Below are 25,544 nucleotides of genomic sequence, written 5' to 3'. Positions count from 1 at the left end.
ACAATGTTAGGAAGAGAACCGGGAACAAAACTTATCATCAATCAAAAGCCACAGAATTGCAAACATTGAGATCAGGCAGGCTTTACTAACTATATGGCTTTGGGTAATTTTGAGCCTCAATTTAATCTGTTAAAAGGGGATGATAAATACTTCTCAGAGGTGAGGCTTAAATGAAACATTTTTGAAAGCTTAATTAGTACAGTGCCTGGCACAAAGTGAGAGCTCAGTAAGTGCTATCATTCTGGTGAACTCTGCACCAACCTCTCCATCCTTAAGAGTTCAAAAAGGCTAAGAGTTGAAAAATCGGCCTTTAATTCTCGTGTTTAAGATGTCATTGGTTTCCTCAGTGAAAATTTCACTAGACGGCTAAAGTAAGTCAGTGCTACATAAAAACGATGAATTTGAAGTGGAGGCAGGTTGAGTGCAAAAAATTAGTGTAGAGAATTTCTGTAAAAGGAAGGGAAGATAGGGTCTTTGGAAGGTTTAGGGGATATGGGAAAATTTTAAACGTTTCTATTGAAGAAAATAAGAAAAATGGAAGGTCATTTTATGTTCTAGTGAAAAATAAGTTACCTTTCTTATTTACTGTAACGAGGAAGGACAGTAACATAGTTGCACCCTGTGCTTTTAGACACACCCTTGACTGCACTGTAGGTGATAATGCCAAGCTGTGAATAAGCAGAAAGTCTGTTTTACTGGACAGTGTTAATAATTTTCTAATCTCTAACCCAAGGTTAATTTAAAAAAATATTATTGCTGGAACTCAGATCTTTTAGTAGCTACAGGAAGAAGGACTTGGTCATATATCTATGGCCTATAGCTATAGAAACCACGATACGTAATCATGTCAATAATCAGGGCTATTGGTAAGAGAATAAGGTTTACACTAAAGTATACCTTGAAATGTGCTTCAGGCGAAGGGTATACATTGAAGACGAAATGAATGGGGGCAGGGTTATTTGTGGTGAGAGGTTTGATTGAACAAAACAACTTAAGCAAATTTGGAGAACCTTGAGCAGAATCGTGGTCTAATTAAAGGAACGTTTGGCTGTGAATGAGGAGAAATGAATTTCATTCCGTACTGGCTCTATTTCTAAGTAGTTTTGTGACCTTGGGCAAATATTAACCTTTCTGTGTGCTACAAATTTATCTGTAAATGAAGATAATATCTGCTCAGTCTACCCCACAACTTTTTATGGTTGTCAAATGAGGCCTTGTCTTTTTCAGACTACCGCACATATATCCAAATATAAATTCTTCTGTAACACTTAGCACTTTCTTATTTTCTTTCTTTTGCTTAGGCCTCTTCACTTGGCTGGCAGTTTTTCCTCTTTCCTATTCATAGCAAGCCTGCCTTAATACAACCTTTATCTCCTACTCATTTGGGGCCTTCAATAATAGTCCTGTTTGATTCATTTACCTACTATTGATGTATTATCTTCTGAAATGTGTTCTGTTGCTATTTGTATTATTTAATTTTCGTATTTTAGAGTCTTGCTACCCTGGTGAATTGGAGGTCCTAAGGTTTTTCTGAGGTTAACTTCTTAGTTTTGCAGGCTAAGCATGTGAAAAGATAGAGTTGCTTAGAAGCTGTGGCACTGAAGTCCATGTCTCAGGTGAGGGTGGGCTGGGAAACCAGGGCAAATTCAGCATATCAAGTCCTTGAACACAACATAGTGAAGGGTCAAAAATGGAGACTAAGTAGACAAGAGGATTCAAAATTTGAGAGTGGATCCCTCTGAGACAACATCATTCAGAGGCTACTGCCACCCATAGGAGCTGTTATGGATAATGAACTGGTTCAGAGGTTATGTATTATATTCTGAACTAGGTTGTGAGTTCCTTTAGGGTAGTCCAGAATACATATTTGGCCATGACTGTGAAACAATCTACCTATCTATCCCACTTCCTTCTTTCCGTCTCTATTGATTGAGCACCTACAGTGTGCCATGTCCAATGAGATTGGTTTGCCATGAGACCTTGTAGAAGTCTAATCATGTAAATTTAAAAATTTTCTAATACTCTTAATAATCCACATGTAATAAAGTGCACCCATTTTAAGCATACAGATTGATGAGTTCTAACAAATATGTATATCCGTGTAATTACCCATGTCCGGTATTTTCACTGTAAGCATCTTTGCTGTAGACATCTTTATTGCGGGCATTTTTGCCGCAAACATTTTTACCACATAACTAATTGGCTGTAAGGCAATTTTGCCATAGAAGATAAATAACTGGTTGACCGTTTGGTTTGACAGTTTGGTTTCAACTAGAAGATACGATGATAAAATGTACTGAAAGTGTAAATAAGAGAGTGTGAAGCTAGACTGCATGCTATACTAGAAAATAATATGGGTTTGCAAATCCTTCCATGAGCACAGTCATCCATCCCACCTGTCAAAACCAAAAGTTTACCAAATTGTGGCAAATATAAAAGAGGTGGCTAGTCATTCTCAACAATCTTAAGAGCATTAATTATCGATTCTTTAGCTAATTTAGATACAACAGGTTGTTCTCTAATGCCATCTTTACCAAATTCATCACGCAATACTAGAAGTTGGAGGCAAAAAAAGAATCAAGCTCCTTCTTCTGTCCCCCCAAAAGTAATGGTTACGCGATTCCAGATGAGTATAAGTTTCTTGAAAATTTTTTGCTGTTTGATAATGGAGAGCATGATGTAGACAGAATTTTGGTATTTTGGCACAGAGTCTGGCTTAGATGATTTGGTGAAATCTAAGGACTGGGCGTGTGATGGAACATTTAAATGTAGTCCAGATATGTACTACATGTTTCATTATGTCTTTTTTAATGTCCCTCTTTTATTTTTCATTATTTTATGTTTTATGGCAAAATTGCTTTATGGGCAGTTAGTTATACGGCAGAAATGCTTGTGGCAGAGACGTCTACAGCAAAGATGCTTATGGTGAGTGTACCCAGAACCGTGATTACCACCCCAATCAAAATATAGAACGTTTCTCTCATCTCAGAAGGTTATTTTATTCCTTGTTCCTATCTCCCTTCTCTCTCCCACCATAGGTAACCACTCTTCTGATTTCTATTATCATAAACAATTTTTTTCTGTATTTCAGCTTCATATAAATGGAATCATATACTTTATATGTTTTGGGTCTGAATTATTTTGCATAACATAATATTTTTATGTTTAATCCATGTTGCAACATGTATCAGTTGTTCATTCCTTTTTATTGCCAAGTAGTATTTCATTGTGTGAGTATGCCACAGTTTATCCATTCACCTGTTGATGGATATTTGGGTCATTTCTAGTTTTTGGCTTTTATGAATAATGCTACTATGAACATTTGTAACAGGTGTTTTTGTGGACATATGTTTTTTCTTGGAATTAATGGATCATATGTTTAGTGAGTGTTTAACATTCAGAAATTGCTAGTTTTCAACTCTCCCCTCGAGCAATATATGAGAGTCCCAGTTGTTACACATCCTGTCACTGAGTGTGAACTGGTATCTCGTATAGTTTTTAAAAAATTGAGATGAAATTCACATAACATAAAATTCACCATTTTAACCATTTTGAAGTGTATAATTCAGTGACTTCTAGTGTATTCACAATTCACAGTGCAACAATCACCACTAATTCCAGAGCATCTTCAACACCGCAAAACGAAACCCAACACCCATTAAGCAGTCATTCACCATTCCCCGTTCTCTTCAACCCCTGGCAACCACTAATCTGCTTTCTGTCCCTCTAGATTTGCCAATTATAGACATTTCATATAAATGGAATCATAAACTATGTGTTCTTTTGTGCCTGGCTTCTTTCATTTAGTGTGTTTTCAAGGGTTGTCCATGTTGTAGCATACATCAGTACTTCTTTCTTTTTTCTATGGCTGAATAAAATTCCCATGTAGGGATACACCACATTTTGTTTGTCCAATCATCAATTGAACATTTGGGTTTTTTCCACTTTCGGCTGTTGTGAATAATAATGCTCTTAACAATTGTTTACAAATTTTTGGTAGACTGTGTGTTTTTAATTCTCTTGGGTATATACCTTGGAATGGAGTTGCTGAATAATATGATAATTCTATGTTTAATATTTTGAGGAACTGCCAAACTGTTTTCCACAGTGGCCGCGTCATTTTACATTCATACCAGCAGTGTAAAAAGTTTCCCATTTCTCCACATTCTCATCAACACTTCTTTCCTTTTTTTTAAATTATAGCCTTCCTACTGGGTATGAAGTGGTGTTTCATTGTGGTTTTGATTTGCATTTCCCTAATAATGAGTAATGTAGAGCATCTTTTCATGTGCTTATTGGCCGTTAGTATATTTTCTCTGAATAAATGTCTATTCAGGTCTTTTGCCCTTTTTTTTTTTTTTTTTTGCCCTTAGGAAGATTAGCCCTGAGCTAACATCTGCTGCCAATCCTCCTCTTTTTTGCTGAGGAAGCCTGGCCCTGAGCTAACATCGTGCCCATCTTCCTCTTCTTTATATGTGGGATGCCTGCCACAGTATGGCTTGCCAATCGGTGCCATGTCTGCACCTGGGATCCGAACTGGTGAACCCTGGACCGCCAAAGCAGAACGTGTGAACTTAACTGCTGCGCCACAGGGCTGGCCCCTTTTGCCTATTTTTTAATTGGGCTTTTGTCTTTTTGTTGTTAAGTTGTAACTATTCTTTAAGTATTTTGTATATCAGATTCTTAACAAATATATGATTTGCAAAAATTTTCTCCAATTCCATGGCTTGTCTTTTCACTTTTTTGATAATCCTTTGATACACAAAAGTTTTAAATTTTGATAAAATCCAATTTGATTTATGTTTATCTTTTATCTCTTTTACTTGTGGTGTCATATTTAGAACCCTATTGCCAAATGGAAGGTCATTTAATTTTATTCCACATTATCTTTGAAGAGTTTTATAGTTTTAGCACTTACATTTAGAACTTTGACCCATTGTGAGTTAATTTGTGTACATGGTGTGAGCTGAGGGTCCAGCTTCATTCTTTTGCATATGCATATCCATTTGTCTCAATACCATTTGTTGAAAAGACTGTTCTTTCATCATCGAATGGTCTTTGCAACCTTGTTAAAATTTAGTCGACTGTAGATGTATGGGGTTGTTTCAGGACTATCAATTCTATTCCGTGATCTGTATGTTTATCCTTATGCCATTACTACACTGTTTTAATTACTAAAGCCTTTTAGAAAATTTTGAAATTGGGAAGTGTGAATCCTCCAATTTTCTTCTCCTTTTTCAAGATTGTTTTGGTTATTCAGGATCCCTTGAAATTTCATATGAGTTTTAGCATCAGCTTGTCCATTTTTGCAAAAAGGCAGTGGGAATTAGTAGTGATTGTATTGAATTTGTAGAATGCAGGCATGTGCTGCATAGCATGTACAATGGTGTTCCTGTAAGATTAGTACCATTTAGCCTAGGTGTGTAGTAGGCTATACCATCTAAATTTGTGTAAGTACACTCTTGATGTTTGTACAATGACAAAATCACCTAACAACATGCATTTCTCAGAATGTATCCTGATTGTTAAGCTACGGATGGCTGTATAACATCTAAGTGTGGATCTTTTTGGCTTTATCCCACCAGGAATTCATTGAGCTTGTTGGATGTGTAGATTCGTTTCTTTTATCAAAGTTAGGAAGTTTTTGGCCATTATTCTTTTTCTTTCTCTCCTCTTCTCTCCTTCTGGGACTCCCATTATGTGTGTGTTGCTATGCTTGATAATATCCACAGGTTTCCTAGGCTCTGTGCATTTTTCTTCATTCTTTTTCTTTCTGTTCCTCAGATTGAGTGATCTTAATTGGTCTTTCTTCAAGTTTGCTGATTCTTTCTTCTGTCCTCTCAAATATGCTTTTGAGCCCCTCTAGCAAGTTTTTTATTTCAATTTTTATTTTTATATTCTTTCTACTTTTTTTGGTTCCAATTTGCTCTTCTTTTTCTAGTGTCTCTTAGGAGAGGGCCTTGGATCATTGACTTTTAGATCTTTTCTGATATAAGCATATAATGCTGTAAATTTGCTTGTAAGCTCTGCTTTAGGTACATCTCACAATGTTTGGCAATTCTCACCATTTTCTAATTCTATGTAAGTTTTGGGAAGTATTGTGTGAATTCCACAAAACTAAAGAGATTTGGGATTTTGGTTATGATTTCTATGAATCTATAGATCAGTTTGGAAGAATTAATATCTTTATAGCATTTGTTGTTTTGGTCCATGAAATAGTATATTTCTCTGTATTAAAACCTTGAAATCAGTGAAACTTTATATTTTTTTCTACAGGTGTCTTGAGAATCTTTTGTGAGATTTATTGCCAAGTACGTGAAATTCTGCCATGCTACTGTACATACCGTTTATTTTAAATTTCTTTTTCTGTGTTTTCCTGGTATATAGAACTATAGTTTAATTTGGCATGTTGATTTTTATAGCTAGCAACATTGCTAAATTCTTATTAATTCTAATAATTAAGTTATGGGTTTAAATTTCCTGTGTTCACAATTGTGTTGTCTGCAAATAATGATACTTTGTTTACTTAGAAACGATATATATTTTTTGCCTTACCTGGATGGTTAGGACCTCTAATAAAATATTAAATACGAGTAGTGATAATGTACATCCTTATCATGTTCTTGATGTCAAAGGAAAAACTTTCAACACTTCATCATTAAGTCTAAAAATGCCCTTTGATTTCTACTTTGAGCCATGAGATATTTAGAAATGTGTTATTTAGTTGCCCGGCATTTTGGAGAATCCACAGGTTTTTCTGTTATTGTTGTCTAGTTTAACTTCCTTGTTGTCATAGAATATATTTTGTATGATTTGTGTATATGTGTAATCTTTTTTTTGATATTTTCTTTTTATTTTTTTATTGCAGTAACATTGGTTTATAATGTATATACATTTCAGGTGTACCTCATTATATTTTGATTCCTGTGTAGATTACACCATGTTCTCCACCCAAAGACTAATTACAATCCATCACCACACACATGTGCCTAATCACCCCTTTCGACTTCTTCCCTTCCCCATTCCCCTTTGGTAACCACCAATCCAATCTGTCTCTATGTGATTGTTTATTGTTGTTTTTATCTTCTACTTATGAGTGAGGTAATACGGTATTTGACTTTCTCCCTTTGACTTATTTCACTTAGTGTAACACCTTCAAGGTCCATCCATGTTGTCACAGATGGCCAGATTCCATCATTTCTTTTGACTGAGTAGTATTCCATTGTGTATATCTACCACATCTTCTTTATCAGTTCATCCCTTGAAGGCACTTAGGTTGCTTCCACGTCTTGGCTATTGTGAATAATGCTGATGAACATAGGGGTGCATGTATCTTTACAGATGCATGTTTTCATGTTCTTTGGATAAATGCCCAACAGTAGAATAGCTGAATTGTATGGTAGTTCTATTCTTAATTTTTTGAGGAATCGCCATACTGTTTTCCATAGAAGCTGTACCAGTACCAGCACTGTATGGGGGTTCCCTTCTCTCGACATCCTCTCCAACAATTGTTGTTTCCAGTCAAGTTAGGTATAGCCATTCTGACGGGAGTAGGGTGATATCTCACTGTAGTTTTGATTTGCATTTCCTGGATAGCTAATGATGTTGAACATCTTTTGATGTGCCTGTTGGCCATCTGTATATCTTCTTTGGAGAAATGTCTGTTCAGATCTTTTCCCCATTTTTTAATTGGGTTATGAGTTTTTCTGTTGTTGAGATGGATGAGTGCTTTGTGTATTTTGGATATTAACCCCTTATCAGATATATGGTTTGTAAATATGTTCTCCCAATTGCTAGATTGTCCTTTTGTTTTGCTGATCGTTTCCTTTGCTGTGCAGAAGCTTTTTAGTTTGATGTAGTCCCATTTGTTTATTTTTTTGTTTCCCTTGCCCAGTCATACATGGTACTTGAAATTATGCTGCTAAGACCAATGTTGAAGAGTGTACTGCCTAAGCTTTCTTCTAGAAGTTTCATGATTTCAGGTATTACATTCAAGTCCTTAATCCATTTTGAGTTAATTTTTGTGTATGGTGTAAGATAATGGCCTGCTCTGATTCTTTTGCATGTGGCTGTCCAGTTTTCCCAACATCATGTATTGAAGAGACTTTTCTTTCTCCATTGTATGTTCTTGGCTCTCTTGTCGAAAATTAGCTGTCCGTAGATGTGTGGGTTTATTTCTGGGCTCTCAATTCTGTTCCATTCATCCTTGTGCCTGTTTTTGTTCCAGTACCATGCTGTTTTGATTGCTATAGCATTGTAGTACATTTTGAAATCAGACAGTGTGATACCTCTAACTTTGTTCTTTTTCTCAGGATTCCTTTGGCTATTCAGGGTCTTTTGTTGTTCCATATAAATTTTAGGATACTTTGTTCTGTCTTTGTGAAAAATGTCATTGGAACTTTGATAGGGATTGCACTGAATCTGTAGATTGCTTTAGGAAGTATGGACATTTTAATGATGTTAATTCTTCCAATCCTAGAGCATGGAATATCTTTCCATTGCTTTGTGTCATCTTCTATTTCTTTCAACAATGTTTTATAGTTTTTGGTGTACAGGTCTTTCACCTCTTTGGTTAAGTTTATTCCTAGATATTTTATTTTTTTGTTGCCATTGTAAATGGGATTATATTTTTAATTTCTCCTTCTGCTACTTCGTTGTTAGTGTATAGAAATGCAACTGATTTTTGTATCTTGATTTTGTTTTCTGCAACTTGACCATATTTATTTAATATTTCTTAAAGTTCTTTGGTGGATTCTTTAGGATTTTCTATATATACAATCATGTCATCTGCAAATAATGACAGTTTCACTTCTTCCTTTCCAGTTTGGCTCCGTTTATGTCTTTTTCTTGCCTGATTGCTGTGGCTAGGACTCCAAATACTGTGTTAAATAAGAGTGATGAAAGTGGGCATCCTTATCTGGTTCCTGTTCTTAGAGGGATAGCTTTCAGTTTTTCTCCATTGAGAATGATGTTAGCTGTGGGTTTGTCATACATGGCCTTTAGTATATTGAGATACTTTGCTTCTGTATCTGTTTTATTTAGAGTTTTTATCATAAATGGATGTTGAGGTGTCTGTCGTAATTTCTCCTATTTCATTTCTGATTTTATCTATTTGAGACTTCTCTCTTTTTTCTTAATGAGTCTCACTAAAGGCTTGTCAATTTTGTTTATCTTTTCAAAGAACCAGCTCTTGGTTTCATCAGTCTTTTTCTATTGTTTTTTAAGTCTCTATTTCATTTATTTCTGCTCTGATTTTTATTATTTCCTTCCTTCTACTGATTTGGGGCTTTGTTTGTTCTTCTTCTTCCAGTTCCTTTAGGTGCAGGATTAGATTGTTGCTGAGGTAAGCCTGTATTGCTATAAACCTCCCCCTTCGAACTGCTTTTGGTTCGAATAGATTTTCGCATGTCGTATTTTCATTTTCATTTGTCTCCAGGTATTGTTTGATTTCTCCTTTGATTTCTTTATTGACCCAGTCATTGTTCAGTAACATTTTGTTTACTCTTCACATATTTGTGGCTTTTCTGATTTTCTTCCTGTAGTTGATTTCTAGTTTCATGCCGTTGTGATCAGAAAAGATGCTTGGTATTATTTTGATCTTCTTAAATTCGTTGAGACTTGTTTTGTGCCCTAACATGTGATCAATCCTGGGGAATGTTCCATGGGCATTTGAAAAGAATGTGTATTCTGTCATTTTGGAATGGAATGTTCTGTATATATCTACTAAGTCCATCTGGTCTAATTTGTCACTTAAGGCCAATGTTTCCTTATTGATCTTCTGTTTGGATGATTTATCCATTGGTGTAAGTGCAGTGTTAAAGTCCCCTACTATTATTGTAACTGTCTATTTCTCCTTTTATGTCTGTTAATAATTGCTTTATATATTTAGGTGCTCCTATGTTGGGTACGTAGATACTTACAAGTGTTATATCCTCTTGTGGGGTTGTCCTGTTTATCATTATGTAGACCCTTCTTTGTCTCTGTTACAGTTTTTGTTTTAAAGTCTATTTTGTGTGATATAAGTATGGCTACCCCTGCTTTCTTTCCATTGCTGTTTTCATGGAGTATCTTTTTCCAACCCTTCACTTTCAGGTTGTGAGTGTCTTTAGGCCTGAAGTGTGTCTCTTGTATGCAGTATATATATGAGTCTTGTTTTTTAATCCAATCGGCCACCCCATGCGTTTTGATTGGAGCATTTAGTCCATTGACATTGAAAGTAGCTATTGATAAGTATGTACTTATTACCATTATGTTACTTTTTTTCTGAGTGTTTTAGTAGTTCTTCTCTATTCCTTTCTTCCTCTCTTGCTTTCTTCTCTTGTGGTTTGATGGCTTTCTTTAGTATTACGTTTGGGTTCTTTTCTCTTAATTTTTTGTGTATTTAGTGTAGGTTTCTGATTTCTAAATTACCATCAGGTTCATATATAATAACCTGTATATAGAAATCTGTATTAAGTTTATGGTCTCTTTAGTTTGATTTCTTTCTAAAAGCTCTACTCTTTTACTCCCCTCCTCCCACATTTTATGTTTTTGATATCATATCTAACCTCTTTTTTTGTGTGTGTGTATCCGTTATGCTCTTATCATGGAAATACGTAATTGTAGTACTTTGTCTTTTGACCTTCATATTATCTTCCATAGGTGGTTGATCTGCTACCTTTACTGTATTTTTGTCTTTACCAGTGATTTTATTGCTTTTTTTTTTTTTTGATAATTTCCTTATTCCCATTTATGGTCTTCTCTTTCCCACTTAAATAATTCTCTTTTGCATTTCTTGTAAAAGTAGTTTCTTGGTGATAAACCCTTTAATTTTTGCTTGTCTGGGAGATTCTTTATCTCTCCTTGCATTTTGAATGATAACTTTGCTGAGTAGAGTATTCTTTGCTGTAGATTTTTTCCTTTCAGCACTTTAAATCTATGGTGGCACTCCCTTCTAGCCTGTAAGGTTTTGGTGAGAAGTCAGCTGATACCCTTATGGGGTTTCATTTGTATGCCACTTGTTGCCTTTCTCTTTCTCTGTTTATGTTTAATTCTTGACTTTTTAATTATAATGTATCTTGATGCGGGCCTTGGGTTTATCTTGTTAGGTGCTCTCTGTGCTTCCTGTACCTTAATGTGTGTTTCCTTCCTTAGGTTAGTAAAGTTTCCACCTATTATTTCTTCAGATAGATTCTCTGTTCCTTTATCTCTCTCTTCTCCTTCTGGGACACCTATAATGCAAATGTTAGTGTGCTTGATGTTGTCCCAGAGTTCTCTTAGACTGTTCTCATTCTTTTTAATTCTTTTTTCTTTTATCTCTTCTGCTTGAGTGATTTCCTGTAGTGTTTTGTCTAGCTCACTGATCCTTTCTTCTGTATCATCTGCTCTGTTATTGAGTCCATCTAATGAATTTTTTGTTTCCAGTATTGTATTCTTTATTTCTATTATTTATTTATTTTATTTTTAGGAAGACTAGCCCTGAGCTAACTGCTGCCAATCCAGCTCTTTTTGCTGAGGAAGACTGGCCCTGAGCTAACATCCATACCCATCTTCCTCTACTTTCTATGTGGGATGCCTACCACAGCATGGCGTGCCAAGCGGTGCCATGTCTGCACCTGGGATCCGAACCGGTGAACCCCGGGCTGCCGAAGCAGAATGTGCAAACTGAACCGCTGCGCTACTGGGCCGGCCCCTGTTCTTTATTTCTGATTGGCTCTTTTTTCTATTTTCCAGTTCTTTGTTGAAATTCTCACTGAGTTCATCTATTCTTCTCTCAATATCAGTGAGAATCCTTATGACTTTTGGATTGAACTCTATCTGGTAGATTGGTTACTTCTGTTTCATTTGGTTCTTTTTCTGGGGTTTTGTCCTATTCCCTTACTTGGAATGTATTCCTTTGCCTTCTCATTTTTCCTTTTTCTCTGTACTTATATCCACGTATTAAGTGGGTCAGCAATGTCTTTTGATCTTGGACAGGTGGCCTTTCATAAGAGATGCCTTATGAGGCCTAGCAGAGTCCTTCTCTCTCATCACCAACTCCAAATGTTCCAGGAGTGACCCTTGGGTGGGCTACGTGTGTCCTTCTGTTGTGGCACGCTTGCTCTTCCTCTGGGTGCCCAGGGAGGCTAGGCTGTCCCCCTGGCCAGCTGGTTGTAATTCTTAACTGCATGTGGCTGCTGTGGTCCCTTCAGTCACTTTTTGGGCATGAGGAGCCCCAGCACAGTTGGCTGCAAGGTCTAATAGCACATTCCTGTTGCAGTTTTCCTGTTAAGTGAGTTGGCCCCCAGTGTGGCTGATTGCTATGCTCAGTGGCTTACAATTTCTTTAGGTCTCTGTTCTGCAAGTCTCTTGTCAGTTCTCTCAAGATTGCAGCTGAGTGATGCTGGCCCCAGCCACGTAAGCACCCAGTTGTTTCAGGCTTTGGAAGGTGAGGTTGGTTCCCTATGTGGCTGTTTGAGAAGCATACGTCTCCTCAGCTGACAAGCCCCACTACTCACAGGGCCACACACATTGTCAACACAGTCCTGCTTCATGTGCGCACTCCACTTCCCTTAAGCGGATCCAGTTATCCCACTGCAGAGGCCCCACACACTCCACCAGCTTCTTACGCATAACCTGCCCTGCAGAGACAGACCGTCTTGCCCAGCTGCAGAGGATCAAGGCACCCAGTACGTGCAGGCCCACAAGTTGCCTGAGGGCCTGCTATTGGGTCGTGCGAGTCCCTAGGCCAGGTTTCCTGTGCTGGCTGAGCTGGACTAAATCTGTGCTCTAGTGGGTGTGGCAGACTCTTGGCTAATAGGGCAGACCCTGGGCTAATAGGCCAGAGGAAGAACTCAATGGCATCCACCAACATCTGTGTCAGCATGGCTTTACTTGATCACAGTAATGGCTGCCGCCAATATCTCAGTGCCTGGAGAGGTCTCACCTCTCACCGAGATGCACCCAGAACCTTTCAGGTGAGTCTCTTCACCAAAGGACTGTACACCTTTCTTTCTGGTGGTTTTAGGATGCTTTCTGAAATGGGTGAATTTGTGCATGGGCCTTTTAAGAGCTGGTTTCTTTTCCTTACATCTGATAGCTTTTCTGGAGGTATTCCATGTTGTTGTTAATAGCCAGCAAAGCTGGATGTTATGACACTTGTTTCAGGTGTGCTGAGTGCAACAGCTGCTTGTAGCGGTAATGCTCCCCTGCTCAGGTCCCCTACTCTGTCAGGGAAGCCTGCATACCTTAGGATTCCTTCCTGCTGGCCATGAAGTGCCATTGCTTGTGCAGGTGGGTTTTTTAATCTCCTGAAAGGATTTCTGCCTCTTCTACCTCAGTAAGGATTGTCACTTGTTGAAGTGCTTCTTTTTGTTTAGTTTTCAGTTCTTTCTCAGGGCTACTTCTTTCCAGAGTAGTTGTAAATTTGTTGTGTCTGTGGAAGGAGGTGAGTTCAGAGTCTGCCTGTGCCACCATCTTGACACCTGCTGCATGATTTAATTCCTTTTAATTTCATTGACACCTGTTTCATGGCCCAGAATAAGTTCTGTCATGGTAAGTTGTTTGTGTTTGTGTGTCTGTGTGTGTTTATTTTCCTCAGTAGCAAAAGAGTAATTTCATACTTTAGGGTGGCCTAAATGATGAATGTTGTTACATAGTCTGTCTAAAATTTTCCATGGAAGTAGCCACTACCAAATGAAGGATTGTTTATGCATTTAAAATTTTTTAGTAATTTGTGTAATTGAATACTATCAGCTGTGAGAAACCCACGTACATAATGAAGAGCATTGTATCTCCTGTGTTACAGTGATTAACTTACATTGTACTGATTCAGATGACCAACTCATAAAATTCAATAAGGATTTTTCTTCTATTTTCATTCAGTATGTATTATTTCATTTTTGTGGTAAGGTTGGTGTTTGTTTATGTACAAAATATTCATAGCCTTTTCACCACCCAAAATTGTGCAAATTATAATCTGAGTATTTGTTCAACAAATGTTAAAATTATAGATATTTTGAAAACACAAAGAAAATGAAATTCACAGATGCAATTATAATTCACAGGTAAATTCTATCAAATATTTAAGGAATAAATAATCCCAACCTTACCCAAACTCTTCCAAAAGAGAAAATAGTCTCCAATTCATTTTGTGAGATAAGCATTGCTTTGATATAAAATTCAATAAAGATAGTGTAAGAAAGACCAGGAAACTAGAAAATATTTTGAAAAGAATGAAAATGACAGCACAATGTATCCACATTTATGAGATGCAGCTCAAGCAATGCTCAAAAGGGAATTTTTGGCATTACCATGCCTATATTAGAAAAGGAGAGAGGTCCTAAATCAATAACATGAACAAACCTAAAGTAAAAAGAAAACATATAATAAAGATGGTAAGAGAAAACCATGGTATAGAAAACAAACACAATAGAGAGAATGAGATCAAAATTTGGTTCTCTGAGAAGATCAATAAAATTTATAACTCTCTTGACAGATTGATGAGGAAAAAGAGGAGACACAAATTAACCAATATAAACAAAGAGAGGTAACATACCTACAGAACTTATAGCCATTAAAAGGACCATAAAGCAGTATTATGAACAAAGCAATATTATGAAAAACCTTATGCTCATAAATTCAGCAATTTAAATGAAATGGGCAAATTCCTTGAAATATACCAACTACTACAGCTTACACAAGAAGAAATAAATAAGCTAAATATCCTTAGGTCTACTAAAGAAAACCTCAGATCCAGATGGCCCAATTCTGTCACGCAGTAATCAAAAGAAGACAAAGACATTACAAGAAAAGAGAATTATGCAACAGTATTCTTCATGAACACTGATGTTAAAATTCTTAGCAAAAATTTAACAAATAAAAACTAATGATGTACAAAGAGGAGAAAATATCAGGAGCAAGTGGGGTTTATCCTAGAAATGCAAAGAAGGTTAAACATTAAGTATTCGAGCAATGTAAATCACCAGACTAAAAAGGAAACACCATATGATCATCTCAATAGGTGCTGTTAGCTGTTTATTCATGTGTAATAAATTACTCCAAAATGTAGTGATTTGAAACAACAAATATTTATCATTTCACACTTTCTGTGTGTCAGGAATCTGGATGTGGCTTAGCTGGGTAAGCTTGGTCTTTCACAAGGATATAGGGAACGTGTTGGCTGAGGTTACATTTATCTCAAGGCTCAACTGGGGAGGGATCTGTTTCCAGCCTCACTAATGTAGTTTTTAGCAAAATTTAGTTTCCTATGGTTTGTTGGACTGAAGGGCCTCAGTTCCGTGCTGCTGTTGGCTGGAGGCTGCCCTTGGTGCCCAGTGGGCCGCTCCGTAGGGCAGTTCACACCATGACAGCTTGTATCATCAGAACAAGCAAGTAAGAGGAAACAAAGAGTCAACTAAGATGGAAGCCACAGTCTTTTATAACTTAATCTTAAAAGTGACATTTTATCACTTTTGCCCTATTCTTTAGAAGTGGCACAGGGAACAAAAGAAAGAAATAGATAAAGATATGGCAAATAACTCCATGAAAAGATGCGTAATATTACTCCTTGGGAAAATGAAAAGTTGTACAACGATGAGATATCACTACTTAGGTAAAATTTTAAAAAATTACCGTACCAAGTGTTGTTAAGGATGTGGGACTTGCATGCTGGTGGGAATATAAAATGATACAATTGCTTTGGAAACATTTTGGCATTTTCTTAAACATGCATTTGCCATTTGATCCAGCCATTTTATTTCTGCTTATTTACTCAAGACTTAAATGCGGATATTCAAAGCTCCTTTGTACTAGTCCCCAACTGGAAACAACCCAAATTTCTAAGAATAGGTGTGAATGGATAAAGAAATTGTAGCATATCCATGCAGAGGAGTACTACTCAGTAATAGAAAGGAACTAAGTATCAATACATCCAATAAGATGAATGAGTTTCCAAATAAAGATAGTGAATGAAAGAAGCCAGAAAAAAAGTGGTACATACCGTATGGTTCTACTCATGTGAAATTCTCAAAAATGCATACTGATCTGCAGTGATAGCAGATAAATATTTGCTTCAGAGCAGCAAGAGGTGCTAGAAAGTAATTACAAAGAAGCAAGAGGAAACTTAATGGGAATGCCATGCCAGTTGTGTTCATTTGTTGATTGGTGATGATTTCACAGGTGGTCAGAACTTAAGTTGTGAACGTTAAATATGTGTAGTTCATTGTATGTCAGTTATTCTCAATAAAATTTAAAGAAAGAAAGAAAATAAAGATATATTTTATATATACGTACAATGGAATATTATTCAACCATGAGAGAGAAGGAAATCCTACCGTTTGTGACAACATGGATGGGCCTTTGAGGGCATTATGCTAAGTGAAATGAGCCAGACAAAGAAAGACAAATACTGCATGGTATCACTTATATGTGGAATCTTAAGAAAGAAAAATTCAAACTCACAGTGACAGAGAGTAAAAGTATGGTTGTCAGGGGGGTGGGGGAGTGGGCCACTGGGTGGGGGAAATAGGAAGAGGTTGTAAAATGGTACAAACTTTCAGCTGTAAGATGAATAAGGTCTGAGGATCTAATGTAAAATATGGTGACTATAGTTGATAACACTGTGTTGTATAATTGAAATTTGCTAAGAGAGTAGAACTTAAATGTTATCACCAAAAAAAACCCAAAGATGAATATGTGAGGTGATGGCTGTGTTTATTAAGTAGACAGGAGCAACCTTTTCACAATGTATATGTACATCAAATCACCACAATGTACATTTTAAATATGTTACAATTTTTTATGTCAGTTTTACCTCAGTAAAGCTGAAATAACAAAAGAAATAAAGGAGAGAAAATCTTTGTAGTAAATTAGAATTAAGAAAATTCCTTAGTGGATGAAGAGTCTCTGTAAAAAAAAAAAAAAGTCTAGAGCAAACATCATTGTAACAGGGAATTTTAGAAGAATTCTTTTTAAATTCAGAAATGGAACAGAGATACTCATTTCTGCCACTCTTTACCTAACATTGTATTGGATATCCTAGCCTGTGCAATAAGAAAATTAAATTGGTAGCATGATGATTGGGAATGGCAGAAAGCCAACTTATTAGTTGCAGACAATGTAAACTTTTATATAAAAACTCAGAAGAGTCTATAAATCAATAATTAGAAATAATGGATTTGTTTTAGCAAGGTTGGCTGGATATAAGATATACAAAATCGGGGCCGGCCCCGTGGCCGAGTGGTTAAGTTCACACGCTCTGCTTCGGCAGCCCGGGGTTTCCCCGGTTCAAATCCTGGGCATGGACATGGCACCACACATCAGGCGACGCTGAGGTGGCATCCCACATACCACAACTAGAAGGACTCACAACTAAAAATACACAACTATGAACCGGGGGGCTTTGGGGAGAAAAAGGAAAAATAAAAAAATCTGAAAAAAAATATACAAAATCAGTTGTGTGTGCTAACTGCAAAGAGAATATGTAATTAAAAGGAAGACACTATTTATATTAACATTAGAAACTACGAGGTATCTAGAGCTAGATCTGCCACAAATACGCAAGATGTCTGTAGCACAAATTTTTAAACTTTTCAGAACAATGTTAAGGAAGACCTGAAAAAATGAAGGAATAGACTATATTCTTGGGTATTAATTCTCTCCAGATTTATCTATAGATTCAATTCAGTTCCAATCAAAATTCTGAAGAAGTTTTTCAAGGAATTTGGTAAGATGATTTTCAAATTTATATGAAGGACCAAAAGCCGAGAGTAGCCAGGACACTCCTGAACAAGAGGAATGGGGAGGGTGGACTTGCCTTACCAAATATAGGGACTTACTATGACTCAATAATACAGTGTGGTATAGTAAAGATAGATAAGTAGACCAATAGATTAGAGTCTAGGAACAGTTCCACACAGAAATAGAACTTAGGTATGACAAAGTAATGTGTCAGTTTCGAGGAGAAAGGAGGGATTATTTAATAATTGGAGCTGGAGAAATTAGTTATCTGTTCTCACAGGGAAAAAGATGAAATTGAATCTCTACTTCACATGCTATTAAAAAATTCTGTGTGAATTAAGGACTTAAACGTTTTAAAGTTTTGTTATCAATAAATTTTAGGGAGAAAATATAGCTGAATATCTTTTGGACTTTTGAGTGGGGAAAGATTGCTTAAAGAAGACACGAAAAGGTGTTGTCTACAAAGGAAAAGATCAATAAATTTGGCAACATTAAATTAAGAATTTTGACCCTTATCTTACACTATACAGAAAAATCAACTCAAAATGGATTAAAGACTTAAATGTAAGACCTGAAATAAAACTTCTAGAAGAAAACAGGAGAAAAGCTTCATAACATGATCTTGGTAATGATATTTGGGATATGACACCAAAAACACAGACAATAAAAACAAAAGACAAGTGGGACTACATCAAATAAAAAAGCTTCTATATGGCGAAAGAAACAATCGACAGAGTGAAAAGACAGTCTAAAGAATGAGAGAAAATATTTACAAACCATATATCTGATAAGGGATTAGAATCCAAAATATATAAGTAGCCTCCTACAACTCGATAACAAAGAAATAACTTATTTAGAAACTGGGTTAAGGACTTTAATAGACATTTTTCCAAAGAAGACATGCAAAAAGCCAACAGGAATATGAAAAGACTCTGAGTGGCACTAATCATCAGGCAAATAAAGTTAAAATCACAAGCTGTTACCTCACACTTGTTACAATGGCCATTATCAAAAAACAAAAACAAAACTAGTGCTGGTGAGGATGTGGAGAAATCAAAACCTGTGCATTGTTGGTGAGAAATGTAAAATGGTGTAGCTGCTATGGAAAACAATAGAGATTATTCAAAAAATTTAAAATTGAACAACCATATGACCTAGCAATCCTTCTTCTGGATATTTATCTGAAAGATTTGAAATCAGGCTCTTGAAGAAATATTTGTACCCCCAAGTTTGTTGCAGCATTTTGTACAATTCAAGAGGTGGACGCAATCTAAATGTCTATCAATAGACAAGTGAATAATCAAAATACAGTATATACATACAATAGAGTACTATTTAGCCTTATAAAAGAAGGAAATCCTGTTATATGCTACAACATGGATGAACTTTGGAGGCATTATGTTGGGTGAAACAAGCCAGTTGCAGAAGGAGGAATACTACGTGATTGCACTTACGTGAGGTATCTAAAGTAGTCAGCCTCTTAGAATAGGAAAAGAAGATGGTGGTTGCCAGGGCCTAGGGAGAGGGGGAAAAAGAGAATTGCTATTTCATGGGTATAGAGCTTCAGTCACACAAGATGAAAAACTTCTAGAGATCTTCTGTATAACAAGGTACATATAGTTAACAGTGCTGTACTATATACTTAAAAATTTAAGAAGATAGATTTCATGTTGTATGTTTTTTAATTAAAAAAATTGAGAACTTTCATTTATCAAAAAATACTTTAAAGAAACTGGAAAGACAGATTATAGACTCTGAGAGGATATAATTTACACATCCTACAAATAATTTGTATTAAGAATAAAAGATTCCTCAAACCAATAAGAAAAATATAAATGCCTCAAAAGAAAAATGGGCAAAGATATAAATGGACATATTACAGAAGAGGCAACACATACTGCTAATAAAAATGTGGAGAGATGTTCAGCATCATTATTGATCAGGGGACATAAATCAAAACTGTAACAAGATGGCTTCTAACACATTTGAAAAAATTAAAAATTCTGATAATACTAAGTGTATATTGACTTACTATCTTCTGACTTGGATATTACTCTAATCCTTTTATTAAACCATCTCCATTATCACTTGGTTGAGTAGATTTTTATCATTAAATTATTTTCGTTTCTTCCCCCAAGAAAGTCTCCTTGATGATTCATGTTTAAAAATGTTTACCCTTTATACATGAAGACCACTTTGGCGAGGTGTAGCAAATCGTTAATACTAACCTAAGTAGGACACAGAATGCAGAAAAGGTGTAGAAAAGAGGAATTTCATAGAGTTGAGGGAGAAAGCTATTCTTGCAGAACATTTTTTTTTATGTCCTAAGTTACAGAAGATATTAATATTAAAGTCATCTCTCTCACTAGTCCATATGCTCCCTGACAAAGGAACAGTATCTGCCACATAGAAGAATGGAAGGATGCAAAGAAAAAAGATAAGTAGGTTGATAAGAGTGGAGGGAATTTAAGGTGCTGGAGAATACATTATGAGTTCTAGAAAATCCACTAAGATTATTACTTCTCACTTTTTCTCCATCTACTCCCAAATCTGTGACTATGTTGTCCATTTACTCGACATTACTTTTTGGATAGATTGAAAAGGAGACTAGTTTTTCAGATCTCATTGTAAGGTGATATGTTATGATCTTAGAAGATTGTTTATACAACTTAGTTTTCGAAAATACATATATGTTAAGAAGTAATAAAAAGTCCAGTAACCTTAATTTTTGATTCTAAAAAGCTATATCTAAATTTCTGGCTTTTCCCCCTTACATTCTAAATAATTGCTGGAAATATATGATGGGTTTTTTGGCTTTAATTTCAGGGGAACATATTCAGGTTGCCAACTTTGCTGGGATGAGTATAAAAATAAAGCACTGTATGGGGCTGGCCCCGTGGCCGAGTGGTTAAGTTCGCGCGCTCCGCTGCAGGCGGCCCAGTGTTTCGTTCGCTCGAGTCCTGGGCGCGGACATGGCACTGCTCGTTAAGCCACGCTGGGGCGGCGTCCCACATGCCACAGCTGGAGGGACACACAACGAAGAGTATACAACTATGTACTGGGGGGCTTTGGGGAGAAAAAGGAAAAAATAAAATCTTTAAAAAAAAAATAAAGCACTGTAGGCCGTTTTACTCTTCTGGAGGAGGAGTATACCTGTATTCTGGCATGTGTATATTCTTTTTCAACTTAAAAGAACTGTGTTCACATAAATGAATGTTAGAAGTATGTTCTTAGACTTGAAGATTGTACATAAATTTCAAGAATTAAAAATTTTTATTTTGCAGATTTTCCCATGCACAGAAAAATACAGAAGAGTGAAATATTTATGGCATACTTAATCACCTAGATTTAACAGATCATTAACATTTAGTATATTTTTTGAAGTATTGTAAACTATAGCTGTCATAACATTTTAGCCCTTAACACTTCATTCAGTATGAATCTCTTTAAAAAAGACACTTTCTACATGACCACAATACCATTATCTCACAAACAAAATCAACAATAATTTTTTAATATTATCTAATATCCTATCCATGTTCAGATTTCTTTAGTTACCCTCAAATTCGCTTTTTAAATTTGCTTATTTGAGTCAGGATGCATTTCTTTGGTAACTCTCATAAGATTCCTTTATTCGAGAACAATTCTCCCTCCCCTGCAACCTCTTTTCCCACCTTTCACTTGCTGAAGAAACCAAGACAATAGTTCTGTAGACTGGAGTAATACCCCTTCTCATACTTTGTGACACCCTTTACCGTGTTATTTTAATCTCTGAATTTCCTGTAAATCAGAAGTTAGATCTAAAGGATTGTTTAGATTCAGGTAAAACTTTTTTCCCCAGTAAATACTTGAAAGATAATGCTGCATATTTAATTTTGTGTCACAAAATCTAAGTGACTCTTATGATACTGGGACTAATCAGCATGTTCAGGTTCTAGAATTGTTTGTTTTTAAAACAGAATATATTTACTGGGATAATATGAAATTCTTGTGAAAAATTCTTTCATAACTCTGATCTGGAGTGTTCTTCATGTTCCTCAAAGTCCTTAATAGCAAGTATTCAATAAGTATTTGTTGATTTGTGTTTTAAAGTTTTTTACATATTCCTTTTCTTTAGGCTCGTTATCCCTTTCTTGTGTGAAAAGATAAGACATACTTTATTATTTCACTACAGATTTTCAGCTACTGATGTTACAAACAATAAAATATTGGAGCATAGAACTGAAGAAAAAACTTAAACCAGGTAGGTGAATAATAAAAGCCCAAAGAAATAATAAAACTGCCATTTTTACAGAGGTCGTTATTGGGATGATTAAAAAAAATTGGGATATGAACTGTAGAGCACTATCAAAATTAAGTTTCCTCAATTTGATAAGTATACTGTGATTATATAAGAATGTTCTGAAGTATTTAGGATGAAGGGACATGATGTGTGCAGTCTACTTTCAAATGGTTCAGAAAAATTAAATGATATGTAATGTGAAAGAGAAAGTTTGGGGAAGTTGCGGATTAATAGGAACTCATATTGCCAATGGTAGTATAAATTAGTCTAACTTTTCTGGAAAGCATTTTGGCAATTTTTCTCAAGTTTATAGTTCAGCCCAGCAATCTTACTTTTCCTGCTGTGGTAGTTGTAGGAAGACTACAAAAAGAGGTATGTATAAGGATATTTATATGAGAATGTATGAAATGAATGAATGAGTAAATGAAAAATTGGCAGTAACCTAAATATCTAACAATATGAGACTGATTAAAGAAATATAATTAAAAACTGTGTAAGCATTAAAAATGATAATGTAAATCTGTATTTTTTGATACATCTATATTTTTAAGTGTCAAGCAGGCTACTAAGCCATATCAATAGTGTTCACCTATTTTTGTTTTTCAGAAAAAATGCATATACACAGATACACAAATGTTTGTACATGTTTAATTAATTAGATGTAATATGCACTTGTGTGTGTGTGTGCATGAGTGTATATTTACACACACATACATATACATATATAAGTGTTTGTGTATGCATAGACATTTGGAAAGATGACACCTGTATGTTGTCACTGGTTGTTTTTGAATAGTAAGTTTATGTGATTTTTATAACTGACTTTTTATAAAGAGTATATATTACTTTTCTCATCAAATTTTTCTAAGATGATACTTCTTATGAAGGTTATGTGTTTTGATTTTATACCTTTGCAACAACTTTTGCTATGCAATAAAAATAGTGCTCTATTTGCTGATAACTCTGTGCTAGATTAGAGTATCTGAGTAGTTCTTAGGCTAAATTCACAGGTTCTGAGCCTTATTGGTCAACTGCTTTCATTTTGTTACATGATGAGAATCTGTTTTCTTAATGCTCTATTAACTGTCTTACAAATGTGATGCTGCTCACATAGCTTAGCTGAAGTACATTACCATTTTTGGAAAGTCGGAGAACGTGTTCTATTAATGACAGTTGTGTAGTACCTTTGTGTATAGAACTTATATATTTACTTTTGATGGTGGTCAACAACATGTGCTTTGATATTAATACTGATTATTGTTTTTATCATTTCTTTAATTTTTTGCAGTCAATTTTGAGGACATTTTCCATTAAGCTTTTATTTTGCCTCTTGCCTTTTTTTTTTACCAGATTTTTCTTCTGTTAGTTAAAAATATGGATCCTGAAGCAGGGGGACCACAGATTATCAAAGTGACACCTCTTCAACAAATGCTTGCCTCTTGTACTGGAGCTGTACTGACATCACTAATAGGTAGAATACTGCCACTGATGTAGATTATGTAACTGAATGAGTCAGTGATTCCATTTGGATTTTACTGTCTGTGAGGTTCTTTGAGGTCCCTATCAATATTAATATTAAATATTCTATTAAACTTTTATGACTCTATTATCTTTTTTTAAAATAGAAAACAAGTAAATAGAATAAAATATTATCATAATGAATAATACAGAATTTGGGTAACTTATAGTAGCAACAAATACAAATTATGTTTTACTTTGCTTGCGTTAACAGTGAATTTCTTAAATTTCTCTGGACCACATTTTTCTGTTTTTTGTAGTCTGTTTCTTATAGAAACAGCCAGATGACATAGTTAGGTGATAGTTTAACATTTTAATGACTTTAAGTTGGCTAGTTCATTTAAATAAGATAAATGATTAGAACAAACTAATTGCTTTAGAATGTACTATCTTACTTTAGGTCAGAATGTTAGGGTTGTAAAGACCTTAGAGATCATCTAATGTGACCTCCTCATTCTCAGATGAGGAAAAGTTTTCTTAGAACCACTGTGTGGCATTTTTTTCTACTTAGATAAAATATAGCATGCAAATTAAAAGCATTCTCCTTTGCTGTGCTGTTCCCAAATGGAATAACATAACATGGTGGTAAAAGATTTACGGCTAGCTAATTGAAATTTGCATTATCTATAGTTTTTATTTGATACAGGTGAATTTAACAGATTAGAAAGACTAATATTGTTTGATGATTGATTACTCATAATACAGAGTTATTCTCAAATATTTAAATAGACTTGTGGAACTTTTGTTCTTTAGCTTAGACAACATATTTTCTTATAAATATTAGTATTTAGTTTTAATGCTAGTGGAATTATAGTTGTAGAAATATTATAAATGACAGTACTCAGAAGTAATTACATTGTCTTCTCGTTGGTCCTCTTTAAACAAAATTCAAGGGCAAAAAATTAGAATGTTACGTTCACAACTACTTTAAGATAATCTTACCCGTTATGTAGCCATGAGGAAAGGTATGATTCCATGTGTTTTGTGTTCTTCGGACAAATATCTGTATAATTTACAGGTACCACTTGTTAATTGAAATTTATGTATCTTCATAGTGACACCCCTTGATGTTGTTAAAATTCGACTCCAAGCCCAAAACAACCCATTTTATAAAGGTATGTGTGCTAGTTATCCTGAAACTGTTATGTTACATTTTTAGATGTTACTGCATTCATTTTTTTTGTTTTTAAGATTTTATTTTTCCTTTTTCTCCTCAAAGTCCCCCGGTACATAGTTATGCATTTTCAGTTGTGAGTCCTTCTAGTTGTGGCACATGGGATGCCACCTCAGCATGGCTTGATGAGAGGCGCCACGTCCAAACCCAGGAATCAAACTGGCAAAACCCCAGGCCACTGAAGCAGAGTGTGCAAACCCAACCACTCGGCCATGGGGCCGGCCCCTGCATTTATTTTTGTTTGAATCATACTGTCTTTTTGTCAGTTTTTAAAAATTGGTGCATCTCGAGCCAGCCCTGATGGCCTAGTGGTTAAAGTTTGGCACGTTCTACCTTAGGGGCCTGGGTTCAGTGTCCAGGCGCAGAACCGCATCATTTTTCGGTAGCCATGCTGTAGCAGTGGCTCATATAGAAGAACTGAAAGGACTTATAACTAGAACATACAACGATATACTGGGGCTTTGGGGAGGGGAAAAGAAAAAAAGAGACAGAGAGGAAGGTTGGCAACAGATGTTAGCTCAGAATGACTCTTCCCCAGCAAAAAAAAAAGGAAGTAACATTAAAAAAAAAAAAGAAAATTGATACCTCTTTACCCCATGCAGAAACAGTTTTTCATCACTTAGTGGTATATGATGAGGTCTAGGCACAAAACATATATGTAACACATATAACACCTTTATGAACTACTAATTAAAGCAGAGGACAATTTTATATATGAATATATGCCTCACAAGTAAAAACAGAATTATACTTGTAAGGGACCTTAGGATCTAGATTCCTCCTTTGTCCAAGAGCTCTGCCCATCCTAGAACATTCATCCAACAGTCATTCAACTGTTGCTTGAATACAGTGATTGGAAATTCATTATTTTAT

General features: G+C 35.5%; 1 protein-coding gene across 3 annotated transcripts in view; it reads left to right on the top strand.

Annotated features, from left to right (window-relative positions):
- SLC25A40 (solute carrier family 25 member 40) overlaps positions 1-25,544 on the top strand; it is a 53,688-nt gene that overhangs the window by 1,761 nt on the left and 26,383 nt on the right. Inside the window, exons 2-5 of one of the 3 annotated variants that reach the window (XM_046669441.1) lie at positions 2,870-2,925; positions 21,872-21,940; positions 23,330-23,450; positions 24,553-24,612. In XM_046669441.1, coding sequence (XP_046525397.1) covers positions 23,354-23,450; positions 24,553-24,612 — 157 coding nt within the window. In that variant the 5' untranslated portion in view covers positions 2,870-2,925; positions 21,872-21,940; positions 23,330-23,353. Of the gene's footprint in view, positions 1-2,869; positions 2,926-21,814; positions 21,941-23,329; positions 23,451-24,552; positions 24,613-25,544 lie in introns of all 3 variants that reach the window. The other 2 variants (XM_046669439.1, XM_046669440.1) reach the window with 2 other exon arrangements.

This window comes from Equus quagga, chromosome 8 (genome assembly GCF_021613505.1).
Source record: "Equus quagga isolate Etosha38 chromosome 8, UCLA_HA_Equagga_1.0, whole genome shotgun sequence".
Lineage (NCBI taxonomy): Eukaryota > Metazoa > Chordata > Mammalia > Perissodactyla > Equidae > Equus > Equus quagga.
Note: the sequence above shows the minus strand (reverse complement) of the source record. Positions and strands in the feature narration are given on the sequence as shown.